The sequence below is a fragment of the Zootermopsis nevadensis genome, unplaced genomic scaffold, assembly GCF_977971745.1.
Source record: "Zootermopsis nevadensis isolate Lab colony 2312 unplaced genomic scaffold, Znev_1.0 Znev_ptg000030l, whole genome shotgun sequence".
In the NCBI taxonomy this organism is placed as follows: Eukaryota; Metazoa; Arthropoda; class Insecta; order Blattodea; family Termopsidae; genus Zootermopsis; species Zootermopsis nevadensis.
Window position 1 is genome coordinate 2,941,858 of NW_028259162.1, and position 20,083 is coordinate 2,961,940.

Below are 20,083 nucleotides of genomic sequence, written 5' to 3' on the forward strand. Positions count from 1 at the left end.
CGTATTAGGATTATTCTCCTTGAAGTTAGTTTGTTTTATTACATTGGACTCTAAAACAATTAAGGGTTATTTCCTAAACTTTTATAATGAAATATGAACTAAAGTTAATAATTATACAGTTTAGATATTTATTTTGAGCATGATTTACACTATTACAGATTTCGGATGCTTTAAATTTCTCCTGTATAACCTTATAATTTTGCATCATAGCCATCTTTTATGTGTCACTATGCAACAACATGTTTCGTGCAGAATTTGTAGATGTGTTTATGACTATTTCTGGACCAAAAATTTTACTCGCATTGCTGGAAAAAAATATTTTTTATTACCATGACACTGATCGCTAAATACACGTTTAGCGCGATTTCATGTCATACAGCCAGAAGATTACTGTAAGAAAATCACATATTTTCATACATCTACGATCATTACACAGAGTCTCACATTAAGTGACGGTAGAAAGTCGCCCAGCCACCATGATCGTGTAATTGATGGTAGAAAATTTAAAAACATAAAAGACCTGCAGTGGCAAGATGTTTGTAACATGTTCATTGAATACCTTTCAGTTGCTTTCAAAGATAATAATGGTAACAGATAACGCAGCGGTATTACCATTACCTTGTCTTTCCTTACAACAAGGAATGTACGCCAAAATCTACTTCATTTCGCGTTAGAGCCCAAGTGCAGGCTTTTATGAATACGGTATTGAAACTTAGTGTACCATAAATGCACTTCCTTAACAGTTGAGTAGCTACGAACGTTTCAGGGAAGACTGTCATGGAATCATTTTAAACTTCCAGCTAATGACATATGAGATCGGATCTTAGATGGGATAATATTACACCGCTGTTATTGCAGGAAACCGCCCTGTGATTTCTAAGATTTTCCGATGAATTATATAGAACAGCTAGCATGTGTGACAAATATTATCCAATCAGTGAGATGAGAGAAAGGTGTCGTATTTTGAGGTCAGAATCGTTTCTTTGTGGCACCTCAATGTAACACAGAATGGAACACGTAAAGAAGCCACTGATATTACACTTTATAACATGACCGTTGACAAATTTCTTTTCTCGCTTTAAGAACAAGTAAACATCTGTTTTCATTCAATTTTAAAGAAACAGCTCTTATTAGCATTTCGTAAGGTATTTGTCCATAGCCATAAATCGGTTTAGATTTCAATGGGGCTTGAATAAAATAATTTGATGGTGACATTAGTTTTCTCTTTGAGCCAACAAAATTAATTGTCGTGTGTCACTTATTCACGATCATAAAAGACAAATGACTACGCCTTTGCTTGTCAGTACACTCCCTGAAGAAATTATCGTGAAATTCCAAGGTCTGGAGGTGGAAACGTTATGGCGGTTAGAGGTAACACGGCAGTTAAAAGATTATTTATAATCTTTGAGAACTGACTAACGATGAACACAAACAATATCGTATCATTGTGCGCTGAAAGTTGATGATTGTGATGTGCCAATACCTTCAAGGAAAGTGGTGTTCATTGCAGCTTTCAAAGATGAAGGCCTTGTTGTTTGCAACAGTCAATAGTCCATAAAAATCATACTTTCTTTCCTTATCTACCTCGCTGAAAGAATATGAGTCCAGCCATTCCAGCGTTTGTTTTAATAGCTGACATGTATATAAGGTGTAACATTTTTAATTTTGAGAGCCGGGGTGACTGATCTACAGATTGAACAACCGTGGTTCGATTCCGCGATATAACATTTTTTCTCTTAGCCACAATGTCCTGGCGAGCTCTGTAGTCCACCCAGGTTCCTATCCAGAGGATTCTTGCATTGGGAATAAAGCGGCCTGGACGTGATGCTAAAATTTTGCGTCAATTTCGTGTCGAGGATACTAAAACGCGATAAGCCTATATACCCACTTATCCATACATGTGTATGGAATGTCAAGGGATGTCTAGAAATTGTAAGAGTTTTGTTGGTTGCCAAGAAATGAAAGTTCAAAGTGACTGACGCAGTTTTAAAGTATGCCCGCAGTTGGAACATAAAAGGTAACGAACTTCTTGCATGTTTTCGTTAAAGGAAACATTCCGTAGAATGCCGCAAACAAAGATGAAATCTTTTGACAGCATTGAAAAGATGAGAAAATATAATAAATATGAACCTTCCCTTACTTGCACTGTGTTTGAATTTTCTATTGAGTATAGACCTTTTCACGTAGGCCTAAATAAAATCTCAGCTTTCGCAATTACTTCTGGCGTGCATAGTTGTATTTCAGTTCACACCAGAGATTCAGTAATGATACAGATAAAGAATTATTTTCTTTATATATTATATTCATCACGTCCGTATTAGTAGACGTAGTGCTTATTGGTGAAGATGTTGACATAAAGTGCACTATAAAATCTCGTAAGATATAATAACTCTTAACCAGTGGGAGGTCTTCATGCTTTGTAGTCTGCGACCGGCCACATGTCGAGTCAGACGTAAAATAACGAATTGTAAAATTACAATTTTTATTCTTCATAGCTTATGAAAATATAGGTCACATTCTATTCTAGACTACCCATAGTTGGGACACTAATTTGTACAGTAAGGATATTTGGCTGCCTGCACAGCTTTTTCCTCTACGCGCGACTACTGCATCAGATGGCGTATTTTCTAAACCTAACGACACAGCCGCCAAATATCCTCACTGTAAGTTTGTAATAGTTTAAGGAAAAAAATAAAGAAACCGGACATTCTCCACGTATAAGCGAATTTGTACACGTGGAGTGTTTATCTATCAAGTTTTGACTTTAGACCTGGGTAAAGATGTACTTACTCTGAGGGTTGAAGTTGGCCGCTGGGTCCGGAAGGGCATACTGTGACGGGAACGCTGACTGTAAGGACATGGAGTTGAAGGCGTTTAGCTGTTGGCTGTTAAGCTGTTTCCGTAGACGCGCCCGTCGGTTGCTGAACCACACCTGGACTCGAGCTTCGGTCAGTTTCGTTCTGTGAAGAGAGAAAAATGGCGGTCAGGGAAACTTTGTCGCATTCTCGGAAAGTAGGCAACAGTTATTCTATTCCTTCATCAGTCTCGTTATTCATCAGGCAGCCATTGGTATTTGTTTTCTTTCTGATAATGTCTTGTGTAATTCTATGAATCAGAATCCTTGAGAACCTGAAATAGCTCAGGTATTCGAGAAATTCCCGTTCTTGTTGTACACGAAGGTTTGTTACCGCGTTCACTCCCATGGTCTCCGCCCTGAGCCAGATCTTTTGGTCCACACCCTTACATAATATTCAAAATCTATTCCGCCATCATACATGTTTTTCCCTTCACTTTTTGGTTTAAAATTCTTTATGTATTCTCATTTCTCCCATGCATGCTACATGCCCGCATATCTCATCCTCTTTGATTTTAACAACTTAGTGGAGAGTATAAATTATGTAGCCCGTCATTATGCAATGTTTATCACTCCCCTGTTACTTCATCGCAGTTACAGAAGTCATCCTCTGCACCCTGATTTTCCATCGATGATCTATGTTTCTCCCTTATTTGCAAGACTCAATACCAAACCCATGCAAAGCCAGAACCAAATCGTCTTGTGTAGTTTAGAGCAGTGGTATTCAGCCTTTTTTGTTCGCGTACCCCCAGATATAATTTCTCATCAACTTTGTACCCCCAAAGTTGTTGGTGTATAATTCAAGTTATACGTAGTATATAATCTACATCTAAAATAAATTAAATAAACTACATTACTGATTATTCAGTGTTTATCATAAAATAACATATTTTTTAAATTTCACGTACCCCCTAAAATGTCTTCGCGTACCCCCGGTGGTACGCGTACCCAAGGTTGAATACCACTGGTATAGAGTATTATTTTACTGTTTGGAAGTTCGAATTTAAAAATTGAAGATTACTTGGGCTGTTACAAGGGAGTGGACATAAAACCATCAGGTCGGAACTGAGGGCAGCGAACTCACACTTATGAAGCGACACTTCGTGTGGATCACTTTACGGCCATATTGTCCCTCCCTTCACAGCAGCCAGTCACTTGGGAAATAAAAAAATAAACTTTACAATAGTTCAAGTACGTTCTCCAGAGCTATTCAGTTTTGCTTGAGTTTCTAAAGTAGACTTGTGAATCAGCGGTTTCCAAACACTTGCGGCTACTTGTTCCTGCAGCTTTTCAGTTCAAAAGAATTCACAGCATTAGAAGGGTTTGGTGCAACAAGGTTTTATCTCCATGCTTATAAACTTCTAAAAACTGAGCAACTTATTAAAATTTGTTTTTGAAGTTGCAATCACACAATTCTATTTGAAATATTTTCCGATGTGTGAATGTTTATTGTAAGTGGAGTGCAGGGAAAAATTGTTGACGCTGAGTAATGCAATGCTGTGATCAGCTTTATTAACAACACTATATATTTCTGTGATATATGAACATCAAGGCGAATAATATATGTAAAGCGGTAAAGAATGGATTTGGAAAATATTTATACTCATTTGTAGTGCGTATTTCAGCTTAAATTTACCGCAAACTAAAATGAATTTCTAGGCTATGTCTGAATTTATATTTTTAAACCAAATTATGAACTATTCGTAGCGTTTTTGAAGCTACGCCCTTTTTGCACCAAGCTATTCAATTGCCAATAAGTTACATAATATAACAGATAGTTTACGTTTTCTGCCATCTTGTTTATTCATCATATTCTGTGATCTGAGCGTATTCATTCAAGTCTGTCAAATTTGTACACTTCTTTAGTCCTTTGTTCAGTTTCTCGTTTCTGTGTTGGTTAGTTTACAACGGCAACACCCTTGAGATTTACTTCACATTGAATACCCCTGAGAGTTAATTCAGCATTGTGGCCAACTGCAATTTCAGACTTTCTGGTTGGTGTCCGTCAAGCTGTGCTGCCAACGTATGAATTTAAAACACGGTATGTTTGGAGATAAAAGTACCTTATGTTTTTAACACAGTTTCGTCGCTTCAAAACAGCAGTAAATATCGCGTTATTGCCTCCACCCTCTGGCAATCCATTTGTGCCTAAGTATGAAACAATTATTTCTGTTGCCTTAGAATTTGATTTGTTGTCACAGACGCAAATATATTTGAAGATTTCCGTTTTCTGGGTTGTTGCGCTGAGTAGTCTGGTCGATATTAACCAACGTTTCGGAGGTCATACTGCCTCCGTCATCAGGGCGATGAATTAGTATGAAGATTTCCGTCTTCTGGGTTGTTGCGCTGTGTAGTCTGGTCGATGTTTACCAACGTTTCGGAGGTCATACTGCCTCCGTCATCAGGGCGTCATCGCCCTGATGACGGAGGCAGTATGACCTCTGAAACGTTGGTTAACATCGACCAGACTACACAGCGCAACAACCCAGAAGACGGAAATCTTCATACTCACCGCTGTGAGAACCTCAAGTCTTACGCAAATATATTTACTTATCGAATGATTTGTATGCTGACTCAAAGTAATTTTTGCACTATTTAATTCGTATCCAACGAGTTCTAACTCATAACATTCGAAAAGTCTCAGAAGGAAACTGAATGAGAGACTTACTTTTGGGCAAGTTCCTCGCGGGTGTAGACGTCTGGGTACTGCGTCCTCTGGAAGGCGCGCTCCAGCTCCTCCAGCTGGTCTCCAGAGAACGTCGTCCGGCTCCGACGCTGCTTTCTCTTCAGGGGGATCCCTGGTTCGGACTCCGTGTCTGACTCGTCACCGCTGCTCGGGCCTGGATTACAAAACTACTATGCAGACGCTTGAAATACTCATCTTTACAAGGTTTGAAGTTTTCACGGCCGTAAACTTCTACATTAAAGTTTCACACAAGATTTTGTTAGTCAGCGTTTTGAATTTAGTCATATCGTTCTATCGTCCGCCATGTTACTACTTACAATTAGAGGTACAGACAGCGTTAAAGTTTGAATTTTAAATAAATAAATGTCATTGTAGTCTACTTTGAACGACGTCAGTTTCAAAATTTCTCACAGTCTTCATAATTGTGTAGCTAATGGTTAGGATTCAAAAAATGACTTGTGGGTCACCTCAAAGGGCAGTGTTATTGCAATTCTAAGTGTCCTTAAAATTATCGGGGGGGAAGATACATCAAGGATGATCCTCGAAGGAAGTCTTTATTCCGAAATCATCCTGAATTGTGTGGATTTGCATCTCATACTAATTTTAATCAACCGGGAAAGTGATAAATCACCGCGCACAGTTGTCAGCACCTAAACGCAGCCATTATCGAAGCTAGGTGGTCCTGTTGGTTGTTTTGTGACATTGACTTCAGGTCAACGGCGAGTTGGAACCGCATCCTTGAGTGATACTCTCACGAAGCGTCTTTATGCGGAAGATGCTTATCATTCATTAAGACGAGTTCCTAATCCCTGTGTACATGAGTTACCGACTGCCTGTGAACACCAAGATGGCGGAGAGGGGAAGCAAAATGGCTCCCCCACTGTTAGATTTATTAGAGAGATTCACGCCCTCCTGACACCCATAACTCAAACTGTAATGTAAGTGATATTTCAAATGGAGTCGATTAGGCTACGTAAGGCAGTCCTGGTTGCTAAGCACCTAGATTCAACTGATTTCAAGGAATTTAACTCTCAATGCAGGAAGTTAAGAGGGATACAGGGGGTGGGGGGTCAGTTGTAATAAATTCAGAATAAGATAGTTGTATATTATTTCTAGTAGTGCAGTGTTGTTTTAAAGAATTCTTTTTGTTCCTCCCTCAGTTTTACACAAGTTTATATTAATATTTAAGAATTGGTTCGACCCTCGCTGTACTCATATGCGATCAGTCTGGTGCATAATAAATTCCCATGCTTGTTAAATTTTCCAAACAAATTTAGGCTAAATAATAAGTATTTTATCCCGTTTTGTAGGACTTTAACTACATTATATTTATGAATCATCAAGCTTTAGCAAAACCACTGTTTTCAGAAGAATTATTCCTGCCTCTCTTTTCCCTTTCGGCTTTATCAGAGAACATAATTACTTAATTAGCGAGCATAAATCAGGAAGAAAAGGTGGAGTTGTGCTTAAGACATCTGTAGAACACAGTGATTCTAACAGCTGCATCATTATTATGTCCTCGTCGTAAAGCGCGGTTGTCCTGAACTCGATCACATTTAATTACCACGTGATCGACGAGGACCACAAATTGGATCGAAGAGAATATGAAGATTAAACACACCTGTAACTCCTGTGTCGTTATTGTCATGAACTAATTTAAGACTGAGTTCAGTTGTTCCCTACAGGTCACGCGTATTCTGAAATATATTCAGTTTTGCTGTAGTTTTGAAGTGATATTTAATTTTTTTTTTTCCTCCTAATAATGGGAAAGACTGAAGGAATAATTTTCACCCTTCTGGCTACCGGTATTATGTCAGAGAGAGAGAGAGAAAAGGTAAAAATTAGTGTAAAGATAAATTTTTTATTCGGATATAATAAATGTGTTAAATGTGACTAAGGAGAAACACTCGATAATGGGCAGTGAAACTTTGAATCTTCTTTAAAGGAGAATATCATTGCAGCACGACAGTTCAGACAGATTTACTCAATATTTTTGACGAATTCCACAATATAATTGCACAATACGGTCATGCTTGCATTTTTCAAATCTTTAATCTTGATTTCGACTTACGGAATTTGCACTGTATACGCAGTGTTTCTTTTCATACGTGACGTCACATAGTCTTATTATGCAGTAAAATTCAGCATGGATTAGTCGGGGAGCTAATATCCGAATTGAGGAAACCATTTAAAAATTTAATTTTATCATCATGCCCAAATCGGTAGGTAAACATGTATGAGTGAAATTTTTCATCAATATATACACGAGACTTGCGTGACACCAGCTGTTCAAAATAATATATATTAAGAATATACTGTCTTAGCATTTAGCCATATCGCGTCGTACTTAAATTATGTCACTGGCTTAAGTAATAACGAAGAGGTACTGCACAGTATGCAGAAATTTAATATTACGCGATAAATTTTATGGACCAGTGTATATGTTGGATGGTTATAATTTGCAGAGGTCTCATTCTAAGTAGTAAACTTCGTTTACAAACACCCGATGTGTGTTAACAAAACGTCGTAAACCGAGATAGCAAGAAGGGTGTTCAAACTACTGCCAATCAGTAGTTCGCCCACACAATGTCAAGGAGTTGCTTTGTTCAACGCAGAACAGTAAAACGTTACAATGCACTGCAGTGCCAACTTCTTAGGCATATAAAGTGCAGTGATTGTGAGTTGCCATGGAAATATATATAGAACAAACCAGGAGAGACGAATTTTTGTCCTGGGAAAAACGTTCGTAAAGGATTTGTAGACACAGTGTAGCCCGTGTATAAAATTGCTGCGTTATTATCCGAACATTTTATAGTAATAATACTTTATGGTAGTTGACGAAACGACATTAGAAAAATACAGTTTCTTTACTTAGAATATAATATAAGTACTATTTATGGTTTGTTTTATTCAGCAGTTAGGTCTGTGGAATCGAAAATTGGGTTGTTAATAAGATGGATGTTTTAAATTAAATCCACTGAAGTCAGATTTTTAAGGTCAGCTGTCGACGGTCCTCTCTGGCCCCGGACGGGAGCCCTGCTTTCAAAGAACTAAAAGTTTTTTGTGGCTTGGGGAACAGAAGAACGAACGAATGATTGGCGTGAATACCTGATAAGAGAAGTCAACCAAATACCAGATTTTAACTGTGTCCTATAATCCTATTGGTAGAAGAGGCGTGGGTGGCCGGAATGTTGGTGAAAAGGTTTGTTCTGACAACGTAAGGGTCTCTGACATTTCTGCTCAGGAAGGAAGCACGGAAGATAAAGGAGATGAAAGAAAGAGATGGAAAAGGGGAACCTGGAAGACAGATTAAGAGAGAAGAGGTGAAAAATTCTGCTTTGACCGGGCCTCAAATCCACTTTTCATGACCTGGTAGACCTACTTCTTATTATAATCCTACAGAGTCCGCTGTTTTGCGGTCCCGCAATTTATCATCATCAGGATTGCTGTCCTGGGTGGGCTTCACACACACACACACACCTGTTCAGGGAAAGATCTGGGAGCTGTCGACCCAGGGGCTCCGGTCCGCCTTGTCCCTCCTTCTAGACACCTTCTAGCACCCAGGCGGCCTCTTTGACTCGCCGAAATGAACAGGGACTCCCCCCCTGTACTATTATTCATCCCATTCATTCCAGTATTCTTTCATCAGGTAGACTGTTCTGCAGTTTGACGATAGCTTTCAGAATCGGCGATGCTGTGATTCTTAACTTTGCCTCGTGACATGGAATTTTATTAAGTTTAGGACAGGCAGGACATGGGGAGATAAGAAATAATGATATTTTAAAACGAAAATCCGAAAGGTAGAGACAACTTGAGTGATCTAGACGTAGATGGGAGGGCGACATTAAAATGGTTTTCAGGGTGTTTGTATGTGGACTGAATTAAGCTGGCTCAGGATAAGTTTCAGTAAGCTTTCGGGTCACAAGAGGCAGGGAATTTCTTGATTATTTGAATATAACCGCCAACTTCTCGAGGAGGATTCTGCTCCATAATAGCGTTGAACCTTCGGGACATAGCTACACCTATTAGAAGAAAATTGTTCAATTTGGAATAGGTAATACGCTTACCTTCAAGATCTTGTCCATTTGAAATTTTGTCTAGACTCTGGGGCCCACCCAGCCTCGTATCTAATGGGTACAGGGATCCTTTCCAGGGGGTACTCATATTTAAGAAGTCGGTAGTGTATAAAGGTCATTTCGTTAACAGGATTTAGTCATTAAAGGATTTTCTGTCAAATAATTTCGCCAGTTGTTGCCTTTGGTTTGAAACGTAGTGACCCCCTTTCTAATTGCACAGAGATTGACGATGTGGCAGAAACTTTATGTAGTCTTTTCCCGCTATTTTATCCCAGACGAATAAAAATAAAGACGCACGTAATTCTTTCATCATCAGCGTAACAAGAAATTGTAGCATTATTTCAGATTGTATGAACAACTCCGGAAGGAATGGTAGCTGATTACCGACACTTTGCTTTGTTAATTTTATAAGCAAGCCGAACTAAATGCCTCCTGGGCAAAAACTACGTTCGTAGCCTACCATCTACTTATTCCATCACCGCTCTGCAATCCAGAATAACAGCTTGAGCCAAAATGTGTTGTTTTTTTTAACTTTTCCGACATCAGACACTCTACAGTGGCGGCCCATTGACAGCTGCCGCGTCCTTCAGTTATGATCGATTAACTCCACAGAGAAGGATTCTTCTTGAAAATCCTGTAGGCACTCGGCTAATCAAGATTATCCTCGGTATTTTATGAAACCTGATAGATCATTATCGTGTTCAAAAGAACCCGCCACTGGCCCTGTCATGACCCAGATGAATCAAGTCCACGCATTGTCTCATGTTACGTTATTATGAATCATTTTGATAACCCCACATTATGTGAAATATGTAACAAGCGATAAATGTTTGAGACTGTTTCGTTATGATTAGTATAGCCTATTGGGGAAACGTGTAGTTGGTGCTGAGGTATTGGTAATCTGAACATACCTGCCAGGAAAGCAAAACAATGAAGAAAATAAATCTACATAATCGTTGTTAGGTAATTAAAAAATTAATGTGAGGTTAAAAAGTTTGAATTTCCGGGATGTTTTGACCTCGCAGTCGTTCGCGGGTTGGGCGCGTCAGAAGATTTACGCTGTGCTCTCATTTGTTAATTGATTTTAAACGTGGAGGATAGTTGTGTGCTGACAGAAGAGAAAATCTGCTGAGATTGATTTGGATAAAGAATAAACTTGAGAACGGGTACATTTATTTAGGGAGCAACTGTTTTTAACAAAACCCAATGTTGTACCATGAAGTCGGACAGATTTATTACTACCGATGTGATGAACCACGTTTACGAACAGTAGTTAGCAATAGAAGAAGAAAATCTTAACTTGAATGCGGTTCTTTCCTGTGAAAAACTACCTAAAACACCTAGCCCTCTAAGCCATGGGCTAAATTATATTACTTTTTAATTTAATTATGCACAGGTAAATCAACGAATATGGTTAATTTTCACTTCGCTATTAGAGATAAAGTATAGTTTCACGTCATTGGCAAGAAGTTTCATGTATTTGTTGAATTTCCTCGTAGGTATGATACATTAATAATTCAGTACTTATTTTATATGACAGATGTATAAGCCTTTGAGCTCTTGACTATTTTTAATGAAATTTGGTGCATGATATTTGAGCTCTATTTCATGTGCAAAGTTCCATTCAGTTAAGGCCTAATTAATTTTAAGCACTACAGAAATAAATGTAATATAAATGAGCAAAGACGTAAGATAATAAGATATGAAGGTGAATTTAAATTTAAAACGTCTGCACGAAAATCATTAATTCAATTCTAAAACTTATAGGCCACACTCAGACATATACATAAGCATCACAACACGCTTTATTGCTACTGTATTATCTTCAGGTAGTTAAATGCTACCCAAATTTGGTTTTCGTCAATTACACATGGTCATTGTGTTTCTTAGAAACTCCCCGGCTATTCACTACTGCATTATTAATTTACCCCAAGAGTGGTACATGTCCCACATCTCTGATGCTCCTTGATGTAATCCCCCTAACAATGTTAGGACACAAGTATAAATGATGTAATATTTCTCCAGTCTGCTGTCCGTGTCTGTCTGGTTAATTATTCTGCCCGGCACTTGTTGGCAAACATCTTCAACCCGAGTTGTTCTCCGAGAACAAGCGGCCAAGTTACACACCAGCTTATCAATCAATCACGTTACCACCTCACGAGCCGCCACTGTAAGATCAGAGCATCTTGTGTGGTCTTGTTCCTCCGAGCCAAGCAACACTCTGCCTGTCAGAGAATTCTCTCCTGAACTGACACAATGGTGCGATTACTATATACAGACTTATTATCTACGTAGATGCATAGCTGTTCGGGAAAATGGAATAAAATGTTACGGTACGGGGTATATTAAATGGGATGCTATATTAAAAACTGCTTTAAATCTTTGCCTGCTAGTCAGTGCTTGATAGAGCCATTTCGAGACTTCGATGCAATCCGTATGCTGTCAGCATTTCTCCCAATCAGTGAAGAAATGAGAAAATTATAAATTCCTTTCTTTTATAAATTTATTTTTGTTCCTTCATCGCAACATACCCGTGCTAGCCTCAAAAATGTCCTTTTCCAACTTCTCCCCTGTCTTCGTCTAAATCAGGGGTGCCAACCCGCGGGCCGCATGCGGCCCGCCTTGAACATTTTTCCGGCCCGCGAGATTCATCACACTTTTACAAAATATATTTATTTTATAATGGCCAAAGTAGTGAAAACCAATGTATTAAAAAAATACATTATTTGTGCATCCATATATTCAAAAATTATCTGTCGAAATTATGAGAAAAAATTAACTTTGATTTTAAAATAATATTCGAATTAATGACATTTCAAATGAAATTATCTTAAAACTGCGCGACAGAATTCGAGATTTCAAATATTTTTCCTTGGCATTTGACGAAAGCACAGACATTTCAGACTCAGCTCAGCTTGTAGTGTTCCTTCGTGGAGTAAATGAATCATTTCAAGTAACTGAAGAAATGTTAAATTTGATAAGTTTAAAAGGTACAACAACAGGAAAAAATGTTTTCCATGCTGTTGAAAACTGCTATATATTTCTTTACAATGTACGCTTAGTATCATTATTATTATATTATCTATGTTTACATGTAAGAATAATAGTAAACACAATAATAATAACTCATTATGTTTCAATTTTTCACTCCAAAAAATGTCTATAGTGTATCTAAATCTAATATGGGGATATATAATTTTATATGTGGCCCGCGGAGTTATGATGCATTTCCAAAGTGGCCCGAAAGATCATTTGGATTGGATTGGCCTCGTCCTATAGGTGTTCTATTCCGTGATATCTTCGGCCACCTGACATCACAATTCACTCTACATGGTCTTCCCATCTCTCGTATACTACTAATATGAACTTAACTTTCTTGCAGATAAATATTTCCGACAACAGTTTGGCTCCCAAATTCCTTTTAGAGTGTAATGATACAGCGTTGTGTTTCAGTTACCTACCAGTCTGTAAAAGAAAGGTATGAATTATTGATAGTAAGGGGATAGCTTAATCCTCAGAAACCCACCAGAGCATGAACATGTAGCATATAATCTATGCTAAAGCCGTTGGTTTATTATAACATTTATATTAATATCTATAATCTCAGATTGCATTTTTATAGCTCTCGACAGTACCCACGTATAAGAGAAATCGTGTCGAGATATACGATGTCGATAGTCGTTGTTGCCACGATTTCGTAGTTTAAATTCTCTTTTATCGCAAAAATATTACTAACTCCGTGGAATCTAATAGTCACTCAGCTGATCAATAAATTTCATGTTTTTTTTTATAGAACCTGAACTTTCATTAACGTGTTTATAGGAGCCCGCCTTTCCTGAACCAGTTGAACACAATCCATACCCTCATACCCTATTTGCATTAGACGCATTTTAATAGTATTTTATCCTCCCATCTACCCGTAGGTCGAACAAGCGGTCTCCTTTTTTTTAGGGTTTTCGACTAAAAGTGTGTGCACATTTCTCACCCATTTACGCGTGCTGCATGTATCGCCCATTCACCTATTTTTATCACCCTTGATATGATGACTCTGTACATATTAATTCTTCTCATCATGTAATTCTCTCTATTGTACTATTACTCCCACTCACTTAGGCCCACACAACATCTTCAGTTCTTTGTTCTCAAACGTTCTTCGGTTTGTGAAAGACCTAATTTTGCAATCATATGACTGACTGAGTAGCTAACTAACTAACTAAAAAAGATTCCCTGGTAGCAAAACACGCAGGTTCAACACCGACAACACCCCCCCCCCCCCCCCCCCCGGACCTAATCCTGACCTATAAGTCCATCCTCACAGCCCACCTGCCTAAGATCCATCTTGATGTTATCCTCCCATCTTCTTCTTATGTAACAGGTAAAATTACAGTTTACATATTTTGATCTGTATTTCTGTATAGGAGGTGGAATTTTTAAAAATAACCGCGCCAGTCCACTGCCCTTTGTAGCATTTCGTATCGTGGAATAACAGTTTTTTACGTTGGGGTGTTATCGGCCAACCTCCCAAACAGCCTAGCCAAAGTAGCATTCCTTGTCGGCTCTCCGAAACGTTTTTAATGATTGTATTAATATTTGCAGCTACGCTCTGTGTATGTAGTAACCTGAGAACACGTGACGTAATTTTCAATTAACAATACTAGACGAAGCTATCGGTAGTTCCCAGAAGTTATGAGTAATTCATGAACATAAATAATTTGGAATTGGAAACTGTGGCCATGATAAAATCAGTTTAGCATTGCGTTCAAAATGACTAATTTCTTGATAGAGCATCTTCGCAGTCAAACTGTAGGCCTATAAACTCAGAATTGTTTGCACAGTTTGGGTGATACATGTTCTCAGTAGAGTTTAAATGTATCTTACAGAATATTCCTACAGGATTTTTAAGTACGGCCTGTAGGAACAGCCCTAGTACCACTCCACATTTTACCTACAGCGATTAATAAACATTCATAAATAATTAAATTAAATGCCGCCATGTGTCCGTACTTTGTACAATAGTCATGTTATATTCAGTTTTCGTCAAATGTCAACTCACGTCGTACATTAAAATGAGTTCGTTTAAAAAATGTCGAAATCCACAGTGAATACGCAGGGCATAATGATAAGGCGATCATTTCCTTCAGTCGAGATGATTATTTTAATAGGAACTTTGGAAAGACGTTGTTTGTCACTCACCGAGTATGCCGTCGATGGAGTGGTTCTTCCTGGGATCGCTTTCATCCCTACGCCCCCCTCTTAGCAGCCTGCTGATGGAGCTGACAGATGGCGCGCTGTTCTTGTCGCATATTCCGTCCTGCGTGCACAGAAAACTGAATTAGTAACCCATGCAGTTACACGGATTGTGGTAGGATATTTAATTAATTTGTTATTATAATTATCTCGTCCTACTGAATGTCTATAGATCGAGCCAGCGAAAAGTTGAGACCCGCAGTGCTCAGGCAGTATCCCAGTATTATAATTATTTTAGCTGTTGTGAAGCAGGTTAATTAATTAATAGAATTATAAGATTCGGTCCAGTAATGAAAGAACGAAAATGGATGGTAAAATTTATCAATGTACATAAGAACCACACATAAAAGCGTATGGAAGCGTGTAGTTAAACCTCCATGCATTCTTATCCCCCGCAGTAGATAACAGGATGATGGAAAGTAAGTCCACGGAGAAGAGACATAAGAAGGGTGTGGCCTAAACAAGGAAGGGGAATAGAAGAAGAGGAATTAGAATACCAGAGATTGTTTAGAAATATAAAGCAAAGAGAGGGAGATAGTGGCGGAAGGAAAGAACAATAAAGTATGATGAAGTAGGAAGTAAGAATAATCATCGATTCTGAAGAACCTGTTAACATTCTTGTTCGAAAACAACACGAGTAGCCCATAGTCATGATTGTTCGGGATCAGGGCCTACCTTGATGAGTCTGTCGCGGATCTCCCAGCTGAAGATGCCTGGGTTCGCCTTCTTGTAGTCCTCGATGCGTTGCTCCACCTCGGGGGTAGCCACCCTCGGCTTACTACCCCCTATGACTCCAGGGCGGATGCTGCCGGTCTCCTGGTAACGATTCAGTATCTTGGACACGCAGCCATGTGACACGCGCAGTTGTCGCGAGATGACGCAGGGTCGAACCCCAGCGGCGGCCATCTCTACGATCTTGAGGCGGATGTGGTTTGGCAGAGGGCGTCCGTTGATGAAGACGCCACCTAGCTGGTTCACCCTGCCCTGCCCTGCAACCAGAGCAACGTGTTACAGCGCGTTCCTTGCAGGGAAACAGACACTGCTTCTTGAGAACCTAGTTTAGTTTGGTGACTGGTAAAAACCTCCCTCCTTCGTTACCTTGATTGTCTTATTTTTCGTCCTGTACTGTTAAAATTCCTTATCATCTTCGGCCACGTGGCTTAACGCGTTCTGTCTGTGTTGTTTTTCAGTTTCCTCCTACATCATCTTTCTAAATTGCCCATTTACCAGAGTATTTGTTTGTGTAATCCTACGTATCGAATTGTTATAAATGTTATCAGTTCTGCTGATAGATTCTTTTGTCTCTGATGCCCCATGTATAGGCCTTGTGTTTCGCTACAATTTATCGCCATTCAGCTGAGTAAATATAAAAATCGAATATGGAAACTGTCTATGGATGCGTTCTCCTAGAGTACCTTTAGAATTTAAATAAGGAATTATATGTGTATGAGGCAATGTTAAAGACAGACATTTCAGTTCGTTTATTGACGCTGTAAGTGTATCAGGATGGTTTAAATATGAATGTTTTCTGTGTTTCTTCTATAAGCGATTTATGAATAGGCTTTGGGTCTGTACATGTCGCCAGATGAATGTTACTGGGCTGACATGTAAGAACTACTAGCACGAGATTCAAGCTGTAAACAAAATAAATGCAAAGCAATGCAAAATGGACGGTGACATGTTATTCAAAGTTTTGAAAATAAGTGAAAAGATATTGACATACGATGTTCTGCAGGCGAGCAAACTGTATAATGCATTATTAATTTTGAAATCGACAGTTGCCCGTTTATTTTATGAGATTAAAAATGTGTGGTGTTTTGAGCCTGTAATTGTCAAGCCTTGTTATGACAGTCTTATGTCCTGTGCCGGTTTTAACTTGAAAAATTCCGTCTTGTATTCCTATCAAAGCAAACAGTTGTATGCGCAGGACTCGAAATCCTGTCCTCTGTGACGTGAAAATCATTCCAAATAATTCATTCATTTAGAATTTGTATAGCCTCTGCAGTTGAAGCAGCGTACTTAAATTATTAAATGAATCATTAATGGTTTTATAACATTAGCTCTAATCCTTCAAATGCCGACGTTAACCTTACGTAAAATCAGAATTGCGCTGATAATGCGTTGTAAAACAGAACGTTTCATAGAGTCTACTTCTGCAACTGTCAGATATTTCTAGGTCTTCTGTCAAAGATGATTACAATCCACAGTTGCATTTCTTGGGTTCTCCATACGTTCTAAAGCGTCTAGTGTTCTTTTCTCAGAGAGAGACTTAGAGTCTGAGATATCTCACAAAATGTTAAACGTTGTAGTGTTCTCAATTTCTTAATTCAGGGGGGAAGCCCACCCAACCCCACCCCATGCCTTTCATTCGAGCATTACCTAAATTGCAGTTGACGCGAGTTCGCTCGGTTGGCAGAGACCACCCTGGTACCCTTACGGACGATTGGCATGCTGCAATATCCTTCTCACTCATCCATCTAGTAAGTTGTCTTGAAGAAAACATTTGTTCGACAAATAAACTGTTAACGCCCGAATTGTTGGCTGCTTCATTGACCAGCAGAGTTTCAGCGTTGTATTGAACTTCCTTACTCTCCCATAGCCTCTTACTGATTCTGAATAGTCTTTTTCTTCTACTTGTATCTTGCAACGAGAAGGGTCGAAGCTAAGAATCAAACACATAATAGACGTACGTCTTTTCAGAAGCTCTCTCGCTTATTCAATTGAGTAGCAGCAGCAGCAGAACTGACATTGAAGAAAACGTGTTCTTGGCATTGCCCAATGTTCCGTAACATGAGAGCAGGAGTTAAAATTGGTTTATCCTTCTGTCATGTCCCATACTGCAGTTCACTTCATAGGCACTTGGCATCTGTTTGTATTGTGGCTTAACGTTGCACATTCGCCGATCACTAGAGGTTAAAAACGGTCACGCAGGTATTTCCCGTGATGGATTTTAATTCTAATAACTCTGTCCGAAATAATTTTAGTTACTACTGGCTAATCCATCATTTGGTATTTTTCATAAATTCTTTATATCTGGCCTATTAGCCTAATCGAAGGCTACATAATTTAGGATTAAAATTGCAGCATCCGTCACAGACACTCGACTCATGTATATTGAAATAGATTTATTCAGCCCAAATCACCACACATTATTACTTTAAGATTAATTTTAATGTTTCCCTCCCAATTACGCCTGTCTCCCTTCAGGTTTTACGACTGCAGTTTGTGTGCATTTCTTGTGAACAGGTGCTGGCTGTATTAAATGTTCACCCTCGTTTGCGATGGGGAGGAGAAGGATAGGACACAGATGCCATAAAAAAGTTGGTTAAAGACAGTAAACGATAGACCCAAAGAAAACTCTGGATGAGCATTAATTACAAGTTTTAATTACACGCTACGTAATGTTCCCTGCTAACGACGATGTTATTTACGTAAATGTACTTTATACGATTTTGGGATAAATTTCCTTTAGCTGTGTGAATCGAATAATTTTTATAAATACTCAGATTTAGAATCCGTGGGGGTCTACCTGCATTCGTCCCACAGGTCTTCATGGTTTGGTGCTTAGAAGTAGAGGATACCTCTATTTTGGTTAACGGTTTGTGAGGTGCGTACTCAGCTAGCTAGCGTTATCCGGCGCAATCGACAGCTTCCTTGGAGATTCTTATGTGTGGTCCGGGAACCTATCATTAAAGTTGTTACAGGTTCAATTAGGGTAAAACTCCCACTGCTCCACTTTTTTAGTTATCACAGTTAATTTATGGACGTGACAAATAAAACTGCTGTAATTAATACGAACACGGGTATTAGCAGAGCCAGTAGCTCAACTACTATTATTAATCGAATTTATGGTCGCTCCACTGTCTCAGCGAAAGCGAGTGGATGGAGAAAATAAAATTATGAAGTCCGGCAACAGAACACACAATGAAAAGTAACTTTTTATAGAGTTGCACAGATAAGATTCACAGGGATGAGGCTGATTTGAAAATTATTTTCGTTATAAAACGAACTTTATATTCTGTTATCTTCCTGTTATATTTTTGGTTTGACGTCTGGATCTCACCTACGCCTACGTTTCGTATTTAATCTCTTTTCTTTATTCTTATCGGCAAAATGACATACGCTTCTCGTCGTCTCCATGCGTGCAGCATGTTCGTCCCATCTCATATTCTGTCGAACGAGATTATGTAAGATGGACTGTTTCAGATGGGAATTTTGAGTTTCTCTTTGTAGAAACAATGTTGAATTTGTTAGTACAGTCCTGTTGGTCATTAAGTCGATGAGTCAATCAGTTTAATTCAGTAATGAAATTTCATGGTATCACTGTCAACGTCGCAGTGCGAGGGAACTAGGTGGCTCGCAGTTTTCCAGACACTGCCCTGACCTACATTAGTTTAAGCGTGTTTTCAGTGTCGTAAAACCAAAACCCCTATTCCCATATGCAGACTTTTTATGAGTCTCTCTCTCTCTTTGTAGAAATCTAAAGCAGCTGGCTGTCAGACTATTAACCACAACCCCACAAATTTTAGGAAATGTAGTTCCAGGTCATTTGTCAGAAATCGCTTAAACAAGAAAGGCGAAAAGTTGGGTCATATCTGCGGCCGGTAACAAGAAATTGTACAGTTCTGACGAAGATAAACTTTCTATTCCTTGGTACACATTTTGTTTATCGAAACTGCCTCGTGGTCCTCACTTTTACCGCAAAAAGCCCTCAAGACAAACCTGTCCTAGGAATGTTTAACACTGCTACTGACTTAATTGCACACTGTTCAATTTTAGAAGCTGATAGTAATGTCAGATAGTCAAACAAATTTCCCAACAATTTATGGAACTCGAAGGTTCATCACCGTGTTCACATGCACCACTACCTGTACTTATCCTAAGCCACATGAATCCATTCCATACCTTCTAACTTTGGTTCCCTAACATTAATCCTACCATCTACGCCGAGGTCTTCCTAATGATCTCTTCCCTTCAGACTCCCAACCAGTGGCCCACCCATTTCATCCTACTTGATTTTATCCTGCTAATAACATTTCATTATGAAATTATCCCCAGCCTGTCACCTGTTTTCAAACACCCTAAATCTGTGCTGTTTCCTGAGACCAAGTTTAACACCCATACAAAATGACAGGTAGTATTGTAGTTTTGTAAACCAGTACGTGTTTAGACAGCAGATGGGAATACAAAATATTATCCTAATTTCTTTCGTGATGCAGT

At 38.8% G+C, this 20,083-nt stretch overlaps 1 protein-coding gene across 1 annotated transcript in view; it reads right to left on the bottom strand.

Moving 5' to 3' along the window:
• Positions 1–20,083, bottom strand: part of LOC110841272 (protein gooseberry) — a 45,162-nt gene that overhangs the window by 11,602 nt on the left and 13,477 nt on the right. The window contains exons 2-5 of the mRNA XM_022086663.2: positions 15,539–15,852; positions 14,810–14,927; positions 5,523–5,694; positions 2,791–2,960 (exon numbers count right to left, since the gene is read on the bottom strand). Coding sequence (XP_021942355.2) covers positions 2,791–2,960; positions 5,523–5,694; positions 14,810–14,927; positions 15,539–15,852 — 774 coding nt within the window. The remainder of the gene's footprint in view (positions 1–2,790; positions 2,961–5,522; positions 5,695–14,809; positions 14,928–15,538; positions 15,853–20,083) is intronic.